The sequence below is a fragment of the Sinohyriopsis cumingii genome, chromosome 14 (genome assembly GCF_028554795.1).
Source record: "Sinohyriopsis cumingii isolate HCF-2022 chromosome 14, ASM2855479v2, whole genome shotgun sequence".
Lineage (NCBI taxonomy): Eukaryota > Metazoa > Mollusca > Bivalvia > Unionida > Unionidae > Sinohyriopsis > Sinohyriopsis cumingii.
Window position 1 is genome coordinate 36,554,208 of NC_142974.1, and position 16,524 is coordinate 36,570,731.

The window sequence follows — 16,524 nt, forward strand, 5'->3', positions numbered from 1 at the left end:
TCTTATGACTAGCCGAGAAGAACTTTACTGAATGGGCTGTCTCTACTACAAGCCCTGCTTATTAAATAAGCATGAAGTACCCATATATTTTTAAACCAAAATGTTAACCCAAAAGTGAATGCTGTCAAACAGCAAAACTGGAACAAGCAATACCTAAATATTATCCTCTCTTAAATCCAAGATCTACAAACTAAACCTTTTCTTAATCAAACTCTTTTAAAGAAAAAGTAGCAAACTAAAAGATAAAATGAGATTAAAAAAACAAGACAACAAAGGAACAGTGTGTACATTTTATTAGTACAAAATAACTATAAAAATGACAAGTGTTCCAAAATAATTGAGAATTAGTGCTTATTTCTTGATGAATGTTAAAAATGTTCATGTACATGAATAATCAAAGGCAATATTACAATGACTAAAAACTATATTCTACTATGTTTTAATTTTTGGGAATGTTTTTTAAAATGAACTTTATCCTTGTTTAATGATACAAGAATGAATCTTAAAAATTATGATTTAACTTTCCCCCATTATCCACTTTTACATTCTCGCCATGAAAAATGACAATTATTAACCTTTCCCAATTACTAATGAAAGTGGGAGACATGGTGGTTCAGTGGTTAGTGTTCCCGACTCATGACCAAACTATGTGGGTTCAATACCCAGCAGAGTATGAGCCAAAGTCTGCTACCATGGTATGTTCTTTGGCAATGCACTTTGCTCCAATTGCCATGGCTGTAAACAACCTACTTGTGTAACTGCAAAAGCACCAAAATAAACCAAAACTAATGAAAGTATCACATTAATCCAATGGCATCTATATTTCTGTATAAAACAAATCTAATGATATGTGCATTACATTTATTTGATATTTTACGATATTCAAATTCTATATACCGTTATCAAGTGAAAACAACCATTCAGGCAGCTCAATGGTTAAAACAACACCTGTGATGTATTTTATAATGATTATACAATAATAAAGCTAAGGCAATTTTGAAACTAAAGTATATTTAAAGTATAAGTACAATCTGCTCAAAAATTGTTGCTGTCACAAAATCTCTAGTTAAAACTACTCTCTGCTGTTACAAGTTAATTTTCAAGAGCAAATATTTTACCCTTATATGGCCTTTATCAAATACTTAGTTTTTATTTTCACTAGTTCTAATTATAAGTAGCACAGACATAAAAGCATGATTTTCACTGGTCAAATTTCAGCTACTTGCAATGGACTGTCTTAATAAAAGTCATGGGGTACCACAGTCAAGCCACCTTAATAATTCCCAAAAGTGATACTTAAAAATGAAATGCCTTCAAGAAAATTCTTTAATAATGAAAATGTCGGAGTTTTACAAACAGTTTTATTTACTATTTTAATACATCAGAGTATGCATGATTTCTAAAATAAAAAAACAGATTAACAATTACCATAACTGTGTATGCATACAAGTATGTTATAGAAAACTATACTGATTAACTGGTTTCCAAGCATTTATATACAAGAAATTAATAACCACATTTTTCTGACTATTCAAGCTGTAAAGGCAGCCTACTAAACATAGGCTTTATTCATGCCACACAAAATAGGCCTTATTCATGCTATACAAGATAGGCATAATTCATGGTACACATGATGGGCCTTATTCATGCTACACAAAATAGGCCTTATTCATGCTACACAATCTTAATTCATGATACCTGATATACCATATTCATGCTACACATGATAGGCCTTATTAATGCCACACAAGATAGGCAAAATTCATGGTACACATGATAGGCCTTATTCATGGTACACAAGATCGGCCCAATTCATGGTACACATGACAGGCCTTATTCATGCTACACAAGCTTAATTCATGATACCTGATATACCATATTCATGCTACACATGATAGGCCTTATTAATGCCACACAAGATAGGCATAATTCATGGTACACATGACAGACCTTATTCATGGTACAAAAGATAGGCCTTATTCATGGTACACAAGATAGGCCTTATTCATTGTACACAAGATTGGCCCAATTCATGGTACACATGATAGGCCTTATTCATGCTACACAAGATAGGCCTTATTTGTGGTATACAAGATAGGCCTTATTCATGGTACAAAAGATAGGCCTTATTCATGGTACACAAGATAGGCCTTATTCATTGTACACAAGATCGGCCCAATTCATGGTACACATGATAGGCCTTATTCATGCTACACAAAATTGGCCTTATTCATGGTACACAAGATAGGCCTTACTCATGGTACACAAGATCTGCCTAATTCATGGTACACATGATAGGCCTTATTCATGCTACACAAAATTGGCCTTATTCATGGTACACAAGATAAGCCTAATTCATAGTACACAAGATAGGCCTTATTCATGCTACACAAGATAGGCCTTATTCATGCTACACAAGAGAGGCATAATTCATGGTACACATAATAGGCATAATTCATGGTTCATGGTACACATGATAGGCATAGTTCATGATAAATAATAGAAAATCTCAAAATAAAAAGTAAAAGCTTTGCAGTTACAGTTCAAACAAAAATATTCCCAATATACAAGTCAATGTGGGTTGAGGAATAATCTCCCACTGTAACTTATGTTGGTCTGTATACATGATATTCAATCAAGACACAATATTGATAAGATAAACTACAAAAAAGGAAATAACCAATGTAGTACTACATTCTGGGTTTGGGTTTTCAGTAATCTGCAGTTTTTCAAAGTCACTGCAAAGAGTCCACTGTAAAATGACTCTTTTCAGTCATAAACTGAGACTTCTGAGTTATGCCAAGCAGCTGCGAGATTGATATTCAAGTTGTCAAATTTTACTGTGAAAGAAACTCCATCTTGTCAAGTTTAGAATTTTAATGGCTTCTTTTAAAACACTCATGGCATATTGGTCTTCCCAAGGGTCTGTGCCAACAACGATTTCAACAGATCTTTGTTAGAAAACAAAAAAACATCTATCATGACAGTTCTGCAATAAAATGTTGTGAACGTATTTATCGAAAAAATCTGCGACTATGAATGCAAACATCTGTGCAAACATGGTCCCTCAAATTTCAACTGAATGGAATCCACGATCACCCTTCTCAGCATAATAAGGTCGAAGACTCTTCCCATAGGACTGGAATGTTGTCACTTCTTTTTCCATAAGAGATGAGTCATGAAGCTGCTGGTAGCGGACTTCCTCTACATGTTTGCAGAGAATATATGCTTGTATCCAAGAGATGAATGCAGCAATGACTATCAGGAGGGCAGCAAGAGCTGCGATGTAGAGAGCAAAAGCGATTGTGACATTTGGCACGGCCTCAACCAGCTGGAAGTGTTTGGGAACTGGAAGCCTGTTCCAGACAACATCCTTCTCTTTTTCCGTCGAAATCGCAGGAAGTATTACACCTAAAACAGCTGCTGCAGCTGTAAAGAATGAATAAAAACATTAAAAACTCTAGAAAGGTTTCTCCTATAAAATTAAACTCTATGCTTATTGTACAAAATTCAAACTGATTATGAAGCACACTCTCAATAAATTAAGCATGAGTGACCTATCAGTTTACCAAGGTGATGGTCAGCCGACTACAAGTTACTTACCAGTCTACTGAAGTGATGGCCTGTGAACTGAGTGACTTCAGTCTATTAAGGTAATGGTCAGTTAATAATGAGTGACCCTATCAGCCTACTGAGGTGATGGTCAGTCAATTATCATATACCAGAAGTAATCATATTCACTTTAATATTTATAACCAATATGTTTAGGTAATCATAAGGAACAGTAATCAGAGTATTTATTTAAAAAAACAGTTCAGTGAATGGCATATTACAGTCCTGTCTTGTTTCTTTATTCCTTTATGAATTCAAAACTAGGGCATGAATTATTCAGACCTGCCCATAGTAGCAAGACCTTCTCAGTAAGGCAGCTGAAATTTGTTCCATTAACTACAGTGGAACCCCGCTATAACGCGATGATCGGGATCCATAAAATCGGATTGCGTTAAAAGCGGGGTCGTGTTAATGCGGGGTTTTACAATATTTAACTTTTTTTCCGAGAACATATACGTGTATACATGTACAATGATCAAAAGTCGGCTTATCATCAGATGAATATTAACTGGAATGCATTAATTAAGATATATTCAAAATAATTGATGGCTAATATATTTATAGGTTATTACTGTGCATTAAAAACATTTACTAATCTTTATTTGTTTGAACGATAATACAGATTGACCGATAATACCAGACTATCGCTATATCATGAAAAGTGTATCAACACCGTATGCTACCGTGCCGTCGTGGCATGCAGTTCATCCATAATGGATGTAATTTCATTGAAAATCGTACAGATTTAAAATATTCAATAATTTTGTAACAGTCTGAATTCGTCGTGTAAAATATAGGATGAACAAAATATTGAAACCATTTACTTGCCGTCTGATATCGTACGGTCATTGCATGCAGCTATTCCCGGGTCTACATACGGTGTCTGTACAAATTTCATACCGCTAAAATTTTATCATATGCGACAACTGCAAGAATAATTAACAATCAATGCATGATTTCAGCGTGCAAATAACTTTTATTTCAGATTTTGTGAACATCAAAAGAAACATGTGAAAACTGCTAAATTAATCGTTGCGCAAAGTGCAAAGTCAGTGTGGTTCCAAATTTAAATTTCATCATTTCTTGAAAAATATATCCAATGACGTTTGCTTCTTTGCCGCGAACTGTTGGGTTCTAGCAAAGTCAAGAATGTTTCTTAATTGAAGGACTTTGACGCTGTCAACATCTTGTGTTTCCAGCCACCTTAAACTTGCTTCTAAATGTACTACTGCTTCAGACACTTTTGGTGGGGGAGTTGGGGTGCCATCGTCATCGTTATCATTATCGTCACTGGTTTCAGGTTCTGATTGTGCAGCTTCATTCTTCCTGCTGACATTTGTAACAATTTCGTCATCTGATATGTGTTCGTATATAGGGCAGATGTCATCTACTGAATACCAGTTAAGGATATCATGATGACTGTGCTCGTATTTTTTGAGTGCTTCTTCTGCTAAACGTACGTCGTCTTCAGTGAATCCTGTAAATTCAAGCTCATCGTCACTATCATTTTGTGTCGAGGGCGTAAAAGCTGGCCCAAGACCCTTTATCCAGCATCGTTCAATGCAGCGTGCAGTGATAGCATCCTAGGCTTTACCTCCAAGGTGACATACTTCTTTTAAGCTGAGTAATGCCAATGATGTGTCGACGGATGCGTTATTATCTGCTACCATTCCCTTTATCATTTCACGGCGATAATTTTGTTTAAATACGGAAATTATGCCTTGGTCAAGTGGCTGGATTTCTGACGTAGTGTTTTTCGGGAGGTACGAAACTTTGATCTTGCCATCACTGCTGACAAGATTTTCCGCTGGGGGGTGGGCAGGGCAATTATCCAGCAGGAGGAGAGCTTTTTCCTCCAGCTTGAGTTTTCGTAAATGAGCCCGAACATCTGGAACGAATGTTTTGTGAAACCAGTCGTCAAATATGGAGCTATTCATCCAAGCATTCTTGCTGTTAGTGTACTGAAATGGAAGTGCCTTCATATTTACATGATGAAAACATCTGGGAGCTTTCGATTTTCCAATCATCAGAGGTCTGACTTTGTGGCTGCCAGACTTGTTAACACAAAATAAGAGAGTCACTCTGTCCTTCCTCTTCTTGAAACCTTCTCGTTTGTGACTGTCAGTCTTGGTTGCAAGGGTGCGATCGGGTAACATTTTATAACATAAACCAGTCTCATCGCAGTTGTAAACTTGGTCGGCTGTGTAGCAACCGTCCTCCAGCAACTTTTTAAGCCCAATTGGGTAGAAATTGGCAGCCTCTTTGTCAGCGGAGCGGATTTCCCCAGACACAAGAACTTGGCTGATAGCGTGCCTTTTCTTGAATCTGTCTAGCCAGCCATTACTCGCCTTAAATTTGGAATCATCTCCATTGATACAGCGATCAAATTTCTCTGCTTGGGCTTTCAGAATTGGGCCAGAAATTGGAACACCTTCTGAGCGAGCTTGTACAAACCATTGGTACAAAGCTGAATCTAGGACATTGTCATTAGCTAACTTAACCCTTTTACGCTGTAAACCAGTTTCCTCTTCAAGAATGTTGGGTAGACTACGGAGCTTTCCTTCATCTGTTTTCCACCCTCGCAAAGTGAACTCGCTGATTCCTAGATCTCTGGCAAGCTGAGTTTGTTGTTTGCCCTTCTTTAGTTGATCTAGGGCATACAGTTTCTCTTTAGCAGAAAACGACTTGCGTTTTTGAACTTGCTTTTCCATAACAGTAAAATATTTTTTTATATAAGCAAACAACGTACACAGATAAAGCTCGATAACTAAGTAATGAAGGCCTGCAATGTTACGAATCACTTTTTATATAAAACAAAATTAAGCTGAACGGATGTACAATTTCATACCCTTTTAATTTACAGATAATAAAGTGGATATTATTTACTTTCAACTGTTTGTTGTTTGATCACACTGCCAAGCACAGCATACATGTTGGCGGCTTTCGTCCTTTGATGTTTATTAAATTGTGCGACTCTTGTATCAACCACAGCTTTGTCTGCTGCTTGGCTGTGATTGCAGTTAAATAAGAAGCCCATGTCGGCTATTGTTTGAGCAACGACTGTATACAGATTTCATGGAAGACAATCACAAAGACGATTTACTGGCTTTACTCATAGATCCGTAATAAGTAACACTTCCGATAATGTTTACTTCGGCTTAACAATTCAAAAACCTAATGAAACCAGTTTTCTCTTCTAGAGTAGAATACGGAGCTTCACCACAACCTGTTCAAACTGATAAATTTCAGAAGCCAAGCGTTGTACACACTATTTCTCGTACGTTATATATATCGTATTATTTTAGAATTCATACACGATCACTTCTCCAAAATCACTTAAAGAACCTGGATAAATTGTTAAGTTCCGATCGTTTATTATTAAAAGTCATACGCGAATTCTTCCACCAAATTATAATAAACATTTTACACACTATTTCTCATACGTTAAACAAATATTTTCACGGTCCGATAAAAATACACGTAAATGAATTTCAAATTTCAGGAACCATGCCACGATCATATTATTTTAAAAGTCACAACTAATCTCATGCCCAAAATGAAGTTAATTTCTTGTTTGTTTTTTTTTTTTACTTTTCTCCAAAATTTTTTTCTCCATGTGTGAATGAATATACGAAATTTCGGGAGCCATGCTACGGCCGCGTTATATCCGAATTCGCGTTATGGCGGGGCGCGTTATAGCGGGGTTCCACTGTACATTAATTTTCATTAAGGTTATTTATATTTTACCTGTGAATGATAAAATCCTTTAACTTCTGTTAAGGAACTGGCTTAATATCTCAATATGGCATGTGACAATAAACTGTCTTACCTATTCCAGTAAGGGACCCAGCAAGTAGCAATTCTCCTTCTACGGAACTGTACCTCTTCAAGAGGAGAATCATGGATGCACCAAAGCAGACAACAATCCCAAACATTGCCAGCGCAAAGAAAATCTGGCCAACCCTCATCATGCCTGAAAAGTAATTAATTTCATTATAAAACAATAACAAAGTAATTGAGTACCCTCTGTGACAAATATTCATCAACAAATTCTTCATCCTGTTCTTGTTTAATAAGTACCTTGCACAGTTTGATAGGAATGATCACAAAAGATTTACTAATGGATGCAAGAAAAAATAAAAATAACCTAATGTGAACTACCAGTCAAATTCATGTATTAAACCCATTACTGGGGTTTTTTTAAAATAATTATGACAGAATAATAACCTTAATGTACTTTCTTTTTCACTAAAAAAGAATGCATTAGTATGACTTTTACGGTTTAATATCTGCAAGAAGATTTTGCATGCGTTTTTAATTTCTTTTTAATCTTCCCCCTTTACTCAATCTGATCCAAGTCTAAAAAAGGTCGGTATTTAATTAGGTTCTCATGGAAACAATAGCTGTGATTATCATCTGCAACTTTTCCTGTCTGAATACAAAATGACATATCACATTTATGATGATCACACTGACACTAAATTTTATTTCGAAATTTTTTTAAAAACAAAATACTACTTTTATGATTCTGAATTTAGCTCATGGACACTACCCACTATTTTTGACATTAAATTGAGCAATCTATCATGATTTAATTTATAGTGATTTATTTAGCCTGCAAACAGGGGTTCTTTTTCGAGAACTTTTCTAAGAAAAAAGTGGAACCAACGTTATCAACCACATATGCCAGTTTGATAATTACCAGGCATGCTAAAATAAGGGAGTGGTGTATTGTTAAATCTCCAACTGTAATGTTATAAATCTAGATACAGGGATCGTCCTGGCCTTTGCCAATGTTGTAAATTATGATTTTGATTCCTTGTTGGTGACAAAATATACCATCTGGCGATTTTTATTTGTGACAACCTTTTTGGTTGTTTAATTTGTACATACAATCATGGATTTGGAATGGAGATATTCAAAGGGACCACGAAGGAAACCACAAACTTGGATGCTCAATGCACTAGAATCTGTTACAGTGCATTATTACATCATAATCCGCTTATGTTGACATCGGGCCTGAGTACTGTATGCTGTGATACATTCAATCATGCTACCGGACTATACCTACAATCGACCGACCTCTAAAGATGCGAACAGGATCAGCCACAATTAATTGAATGATGGCTAATCCTTGTTCTTTTTTAAATGTACCAATAAGATAGTTTTGCTGAAACGTTAGAGAAAACTGATTACCTTTAAAGTACCGACTGCTTTGTATCAATAAAAAGCAAATGAAAAAAATTTCAATCAGAATTATATACTGTCAACAGTGCAACTTTATCATGGGTGCAAAAGTTTAACGTTGAGTGTTCATTGTCTCATCCTAAGACTAAGTTAACAGCATTTGGGTTTGGTACAAATTCATCAGACAACACAGTCACTGAACCTGACAGTCCAACACCATCTACATGTAGCAATGCTTCAAGTGCAACACCACATTATGATTAACAGGTCCAAAGTTCCCCAAAATTTCTCAACAGTGGGAAACTTCGGCATCCATGGATGAGATATGTTAAAGCAGATGTTCTGTCCTATATGTATCAAGGCCCAAGTCGTCAATTCATTTAAAACTGGTTATGATATTTTGAAGAAGGAGTGAATCCAGGTGGGGTAAGTATTTATATGTAAATTTTGCTCATTAATCTTTTACTTTTGCCATCAATCCCGTGTTACGACTCCATGGACTTAAACAACGCAACAAGAAATAACAAAACAAACAAGATTTGCATAATTGAAAATAATTTATTTTTCAAAATACAGGAGTGAAAGAATTAAACTAACTTACAGCATTGTAAATGAATTCCTATTTCCTAAAAGTCTTTTAAATTCCATTATAGTTCCAAGATTTATGCATATGTTCGGATGAAAAATGACCCTTCTGTGTTGAAGTTTCAAATGTACAGAAAGATTTCCAGAGAATTCAAATATTCATTGAATAAATTTAGTTAATACTGTACGGTTATTCTAGCATGTCATGCAAAAAATAAATCTTTTCAAAAACCAAGTTGGGAGATTGAATCCGAAAACACACAGATTGGAACCTACCATCAGAAAGTTTTTGCAGCATATTTAAGCATCATTTTCCCTAAATACTGATTTTTTGGGTTGAATACACATGAAATTCTCAAAGGACATGCCATTTCTCCCTGTGAATTGCGTAATTCCACCCCCCATGCCCCCATTTCATATTATGGTCAGCTGTACCCAAACTGCACAACAGCTAAATGTTAGACTCAAGCCTCTTCCACATACTTCAAAGAAACTGTCTGTTCTACAGTGAGTGAAAGCACTAGCAACTGATTGACAAATAAACAATGCCCTTTTTTGTTGTAATTAACAATACCTAAAATGGGTGTGAATTTATGCTAACAGTTCAAATGTGGTCTCAAGCTACCAACATACATGTGATAACTATTTCCCACATTTTATATCCCATCTTACTTCCTTAATGTTAACTCATATATGCATATAACACTGCTTATTAAATAACATTTATTCTGAATTAGTTTTTTTGCGGGGGGGGGGCACACGTGCTCTGTATGTTTCTTCATTCCTTCTTTTAATTTAATGACGGTAATTAATGCTTATATATACGGTACATTAATGCCAGGTGTTGACTCGTGTAAGTTTCATTGGTGGTAATGGTTATCCTATTTTGAATCTACATCATTCAGTGGTCATTCGTGGGATTTAGGAAACAATTCACTACAAGCAAAGCGTGTAAAGTACGACAAAAATAAATTTCTGAACTCCTGGTTGACGGCAATGTACTTTGTGAAGCTAGCCATAAAGGGGGGGGGTAATTCCTGAATGACATGAAATAGACGGTCACATTATATGTCAATTATCTTACATTGCAAAGTATGATCGTATGGTTTCAGTATTATAATGTCATTAACTAAAGTTCCTTGCAAAACTATTATTTGGAAAATAATATACATAATACAGATTTGCTTAGTACTGGACATTTCTATTTACAAAATGAGAGAGAGAGAGACTGTAGATGTCAGGAAAGAAGATATTTTACATTTGAGAATGCATTTATTTCAGGTGAAAACCAATACCTATGCACTAATGGTGATTTGGGATGCAAAGACCACAAACTTAGTACAAAACGTTCATGGATTAATTTATTTTGTAATATTATGGCTGTATTGCTTCTTATCAATAAAGTAATAACTATCCCGTCTTTTTCAATTACCAAAGACTATTATATTAATATACTTGAAAAAATATTGACTACTTCCTCTGGCGACAATTTTTGAAAATAAAGGCGACAAAATAATTAGGTTGGCATTTAATTTGGCGGTAAATTTTTAAAAGCCAGGACCATCCCTGTTCATATGACTTCATGTATGTTGTATACTGAATCCATTACAAATGACAAACACATTGTTACAGTGAAGAGATCAGCATAGACTAGGCTACACAGCTATTATTTCCATGGAATGAAATATTGATTTACCTGGTGCTTATTGTCCCAGTGATAAATGTAAAACTTTAGCTTGGTAGTAATGGGTATTTTAATCAGGTTTGTTTTGAGAGGCATCAAAAGGTGTCACGGCATAGAATGGCTAACATTTTTTTTTAGCAATAGTGGCCATATTTTAAGATGGATTGGCCCATGTACAAATCTGAATAATATTAATGCCAAGTTGCTCCATCCCAAATTTTTGCAAAAAATCGGCCTGTCAGTTTTGGAGAAGAATTTTAAAATAGGAATTGCTGATGGTCAAACAACTTGTAATATAATAAATTGACAAAAAAATATCTTGAAGAAAAGCACACCAAAGTAAATTTAAGCGTGTAGTTCAAAAAGACAACTGATAAAAAGATACTGATATTAAAACCCTATAACATAACTTAAAAGATAAAGGAAAAATATACAAGATCTGTTAAATATCCAATCAAAAGTTGTTAAAAAGTATTATGAGCCATCTGATTGGTCATTTAGATAAAATTTGACAATTTATTGTCTTTTTCTGATCACCAACCAATAATTGATTGATAATCAATTAATTTGTCCACAAGACATCTTGCAAAAAGTGGGCTATTTTTCCAAGTCTGAAGCTCAATTTTTTTTAAAATGTCTGATCCTCAGATTTATTTGAACAACCCTACAAGAAATACAAAACAGCTTTTAAATATGTCATAATTTATTTGAACAGCCCTACAAGAAATACAAAATAGTTTTTAAATATGTGTCATAATTTATTTGAACAGCCCTACAATACAAAATAGTTTTTAAATCTGTGTCATAATAACACCAAGTGAATAGTAATCGGACTTACTGTGATAAAATGCTGTCGTCTGAAACTCTGAAATATAACATTTTCTTTTTCTTTTCTTTCCTAGGGTAACTCATATCTGCGGAATTAAAACCTAGAGATTCTTCGGCATTTACTTACAGTTGTATTCCCAATATGTCATCTGTTTCCTCTCAAATTACGATTATTTCTGACTTAAAGCTCGACTATTGACCGCTACTGACATAAATAGCATGTAAATACTAACCTGGCAAAACATAGGCGTTAGAAACCTTGTCAAGCATAATCATGTAGATTAATTTCTCATCCTCTTGGTCTTTGTACTTGTATGGGTCTTCTCCCTTGACCATATAAAACAGTCCCACATTCAGTTCTTTATCATAAAATGTGGAGCCACCATCAAAAGAAATCTGAAAAAAGGAAACTATTACTTAGACCATGTTGATATTCATGATCAATCATCTTTCTTAAATTAAAACTACTATGATTTTCAATTTGTAATATTCCTCTGTTAGGGTCTAACTATAGAATGCATTTTTCATGTGTGTAGATTTATTCACATCCCTGCTTAATATATAAATGTATTTTCACTTTCAAAATTTACAATGATCTTACTTATGGGGTGGGGTGCATGAACATGAAAGGGCATTGCCTACTGGTGATGCTGTGCATGTACAATGGCTATTATTCCCAGTGTTTTGAAAGTATAACCATGCAACTAACTTTTTTGGAAAATTAACCAAGATTATAAAATGACCCTGTCTTTGTCTGAGTATCTGAGTAAGGGTAGGGGTACATGGACATGAAAGGAAAGAACTCCCAGCTTTACATATGACAGGTATCTTTCCAATCAGTGTTGAAATGAATAACTGAACATTATCATCAGTATACTTTTGTTTGCAAATATTTGAACAAGACAGTTGGTATTCATGTATTTGTTTGTGATCATCTAAAGCCATGGGCAAAATTCAATAAATCGCTTTTAACACGGATGGACGCCTGCCTTAAGACATCCTGATTCTCAAAAATATGCACCAGCTGCTAAATCAATCCCTGTGAATCTAAGTAAAATTATGGGGATGGCTGTTTGAGAGAGCAATCACACTTTCTCTTCCAAACACAACTGCTTACTGTTTAAAAGAGGTCACTTCAACCGATGCATAAGAGCTTCTCACTGATAATGTGTTTTGTTTACTGAGAAACAAGGAAATCTTACTGATGCATGTTTGTCAGTATTTTGTAACAGAAAAAAAAGAACAACTGAACAATGCTGAATAGGTCTACACAGGAAGAAACATCAAGCTTTAAATGACATGCATTCCAATGCAGTCAATGGCTGGCATACTATTACAAAAACCGTCATAATTACCACTTGGCTGGCATACTATTACAAAAACCATCATAATTACCACTTGGCTGGCATACTATTACAAAAACCGTCATAATTACCACTGCTGCCATGTATTAAGGTTTACAGATAGAGATCTCATGAATATTTGTTGATTTCTAAATTCAACAAATTGACATTTTTTCTGACACGCTATTAAATTACCTAACATTTTTTAAAATCCCCCAAAATTTTAAGCAGAACCCTAAAACATTATTTGCTGTATAGTCTGAATCCCAACAAATTTAAAGCAGATCTGTACAACATCTTATACACAAGATAAGCTTTACATGACCAAGTATATTATCATTTTTTTGCAGATTAACTGGAAAGCGGGGGGGGGGGGGGGAGGAGGAGGGGGCGCCATCAAATACAAAAGTTCAGTTGTTATCTGCCAGTCTCCCAAAGTGAAGGTACAAGAATTGACAATAATGAAATGTAACCTATAAGACTCAACTGTAAGGTTCAAGCCACACATGGAAAGAAAGAAAATTTCACTGCTCTGTATGGAAAGTAAGAAGATTTCTCTGCCCATTCTCAAGAGGAATCCAACGGGGGAAAAAGCAAAATAAGTAAACAAACCAATTAGTGACCTTGACCATCAGATAAAACATTTATACATGAAATGACACCAGAGAAGGACAAGGGTATCATGATGCATTACTGTATCTAAAACAGCTTGTATGGCAGAAACAAAAGATAGCTTAAAATATCGACATGTGACTATGACCTTAAGGATAACGGGTCAAATATGCACTAAATCACAGACAGTGTATAAGTATACCAAGCCTCATCTTAAACAGACCTCAAGTTAGGAAGCAAAATGCCAAAACACAACTTAAACCTAAAATACTGACCTTTGACCTTGACATTGAAGATGTCACCCCTAATATAAGCATGTGACTCACCTTTTGGTGGTGACTACTGATCTGATCACAAAATGGTCACATTTTTAGTTTAGCTTCATCTTGATTTCAATTATACATGTAATATGAAAGCACAGCCTCAACTGACATTTGGAAAGGTTAAGCCTACAAAGTGATTGTGTAGCTGTTGTCCAGTGAGCAAAAAGGCTGCAGTCTGGTCTAAGCAGTTGTGTCTCTCCTTACACGGGAATCTATATATAAGGCATGGAACTTTATTCTGTCTGTATGTCATGATTGCTGAATCAGATTAAGGCCCTGGGTAACAGAGCAATCTAAGGTGCTCAACTTTACAGATCACTTGCAACCCGTGTCTGTGTTAGTTTTAGTCTCAAGCAACATTGAGATGTGAGAAAAATTCTCAACAGCTTCCATGGGTCTGTAACTCTTCCTTCACAAAAGTTTGCTGCCTACCATGCATTGACAATCATGATGTGCTGAAAAACGGCATTAAACCTCACAAAACCATAAAAAGTTAATTAGATATTGCATTCAAATAAATGCTCTTCTTTGGAAAATCTGTTGTGGTTGTTGTGGGGTTTAACGCCATTTTTTCAGCACACGATAGGCTATACATTGCAGCCAGTATTAATGGTGGAAGAAGAATCCAGGAAAACCCCCGAAAGAACCATGACCCACGAGAAGCTACTGGCAAGCATTCTCACATACCCACACTGGCCGAATCCGAGACTCAAGCCCATGCAGACTGAGGTGAGATGGCAGTGATCTGTAACAGAGAGTGCTTTAGACCACTTGGCACCCCTCTTTGGGAAATAATACATTAACAGTTTAGAGGAAACTTAAGAGATGTTTTGGTATGATCTTAATTTGATTTTAGCTAGAACAAACAAAGAAGACTTTAGTCTGTAATAGTATGTACACACTCTTATAAACAAAAGAAAAAAAGTGCTGGAAAAAAACATGAATTACACCTGACTACTCCATACCATACACAAATATAGGTTCAATTTAGAGCAACCACTGATAAAGAAAGTTGGATAGCTAATATCAGTAATATATATAGTTATACAATGTAAAGCGTCAGCACCAATATTTATTGAATACTGATGACTATCTCACAAACTGGGCAGTCCATATTTGCATTGTTACACAACTTCAAGACTCACAGCATTACAAGTACTATACTTCCTCTGAGGCCTTTTGCCTGTCTGAAGAAAATTTAGTTACAATCAAATGGTTGTTTTGGTGTGGATTTGGGGGTTGTTGTTTTTTTTTTTAAAATCTGTTGATTGCTATTTTAGTTGCCTGAAGAGCAATGCAAACAGAGGAATGACAGATTGGTTTAAATAAGCATCAATTCTTTTTAACTACAAAGATGTCTAATCAAGTTTGGAAATTTGTGATCATAATCATTGTGTTAAAGACAAATTAACCCTAGTCACATTGTCTTCAACATTTCTTGGCTAACACTGCTCTTCAAGCAAATGGCAGTCAACAGATTCTGAAAACTGCAACCCCTTATTGTGACTGAATTTACATTAGTCATGATCGAGATATCTGAAGTAAGACTAATACGACTAAAGTAAATTTTGACTCTAAACTGTCAACTGTGAAATGTTCTTGAAAAGTGTCATTCAGTTCCCCTGGCGCAGCTTGAAAAACAATTACCTGGCATTTAGTATTATAGTCCTAGTTTCATCTGATCCCTACCAACACAAATATCCAAATATAAAAATTGGGGTGACATGGGTCAGAAGAAACTCGGACTATAAGTATTAAGGCAGTAAAACGTCAAACACCCATCATATCAGGAAAGGCGTCCAACAGAATATACCGTAGCTGTTCAACTAAGCCTGTACTGTGGTCACTCTGAATTCTAGTAGCTCAATTTTCGTATTTGAAAGAATTTAATGTTCCTCAAAGTAATTAACTATAACTAACCTTCACTGTTACCAGGAACCAGTATGGGGCTCCTGTGGCAATAGCGGCGGCAAGTAAGCCCAAGCCCGCAGAGACGGAACGAGCCAAAGACATAACGTTGAACCCCATCTTTCTTCTTCGCTGTCTGTATCACCTGTGCACACCTGTACAGGTGAACAACTTACATAATAACTTTAAAATGTCAGATTCACTTGCAAAAGATAGCGCTGTATAACAAATATCACGTTTTATCTAACTACACGCAAACATTTACAAATTTGTTATTTTAATGGCGGTCCGCTATTTTTCTCACCTGCGAAGATTCAGACTGGTTTTGACAACAAGTTATCTCTTCCTCCAATACTATAGTGAATTCATTTCCAATAGTAAACCATTCTGCTTCGCGTACCTGTAATATGATTCATAGTGTTAATGACTCTGCTGTGCCAGA

At 35.4% G+C, this 16,524-nt stretch overlaps 1 protein-coding gene across 1 annotated transcript; it reads right to left on the reverse strand.

The window, feature by feature from the left end:
- Window positions 1-278: 278 nt before the first annotated feature.
- On the reverse strand, window positions 279-16,410 carry LOC149783584 (uncharacterized). The gene is made up of 4 exons (XM_089931840.1): window positions 16,095-16,410; window positions 12,130-12,292; window positions 7,442-7,585; window positions 279-3,429 (listed from the first exon to the last, which is right to left on the reverse strand). The coding sequence occupies exons 1-4, from the start codon at window positions 16,200-16,202 to the stop codon at window positions 3,068-3,070; spliced, it is 777 nt and encodes a 258-aa protein (XP_089787966.1). The 5' UTR covers window positions 16,203-16,410; the 3' UTR covers window positions 279-3,067.
- Between the last annotated feature and the right edge of the window lie 114 nt (window positions 16,411-16,524).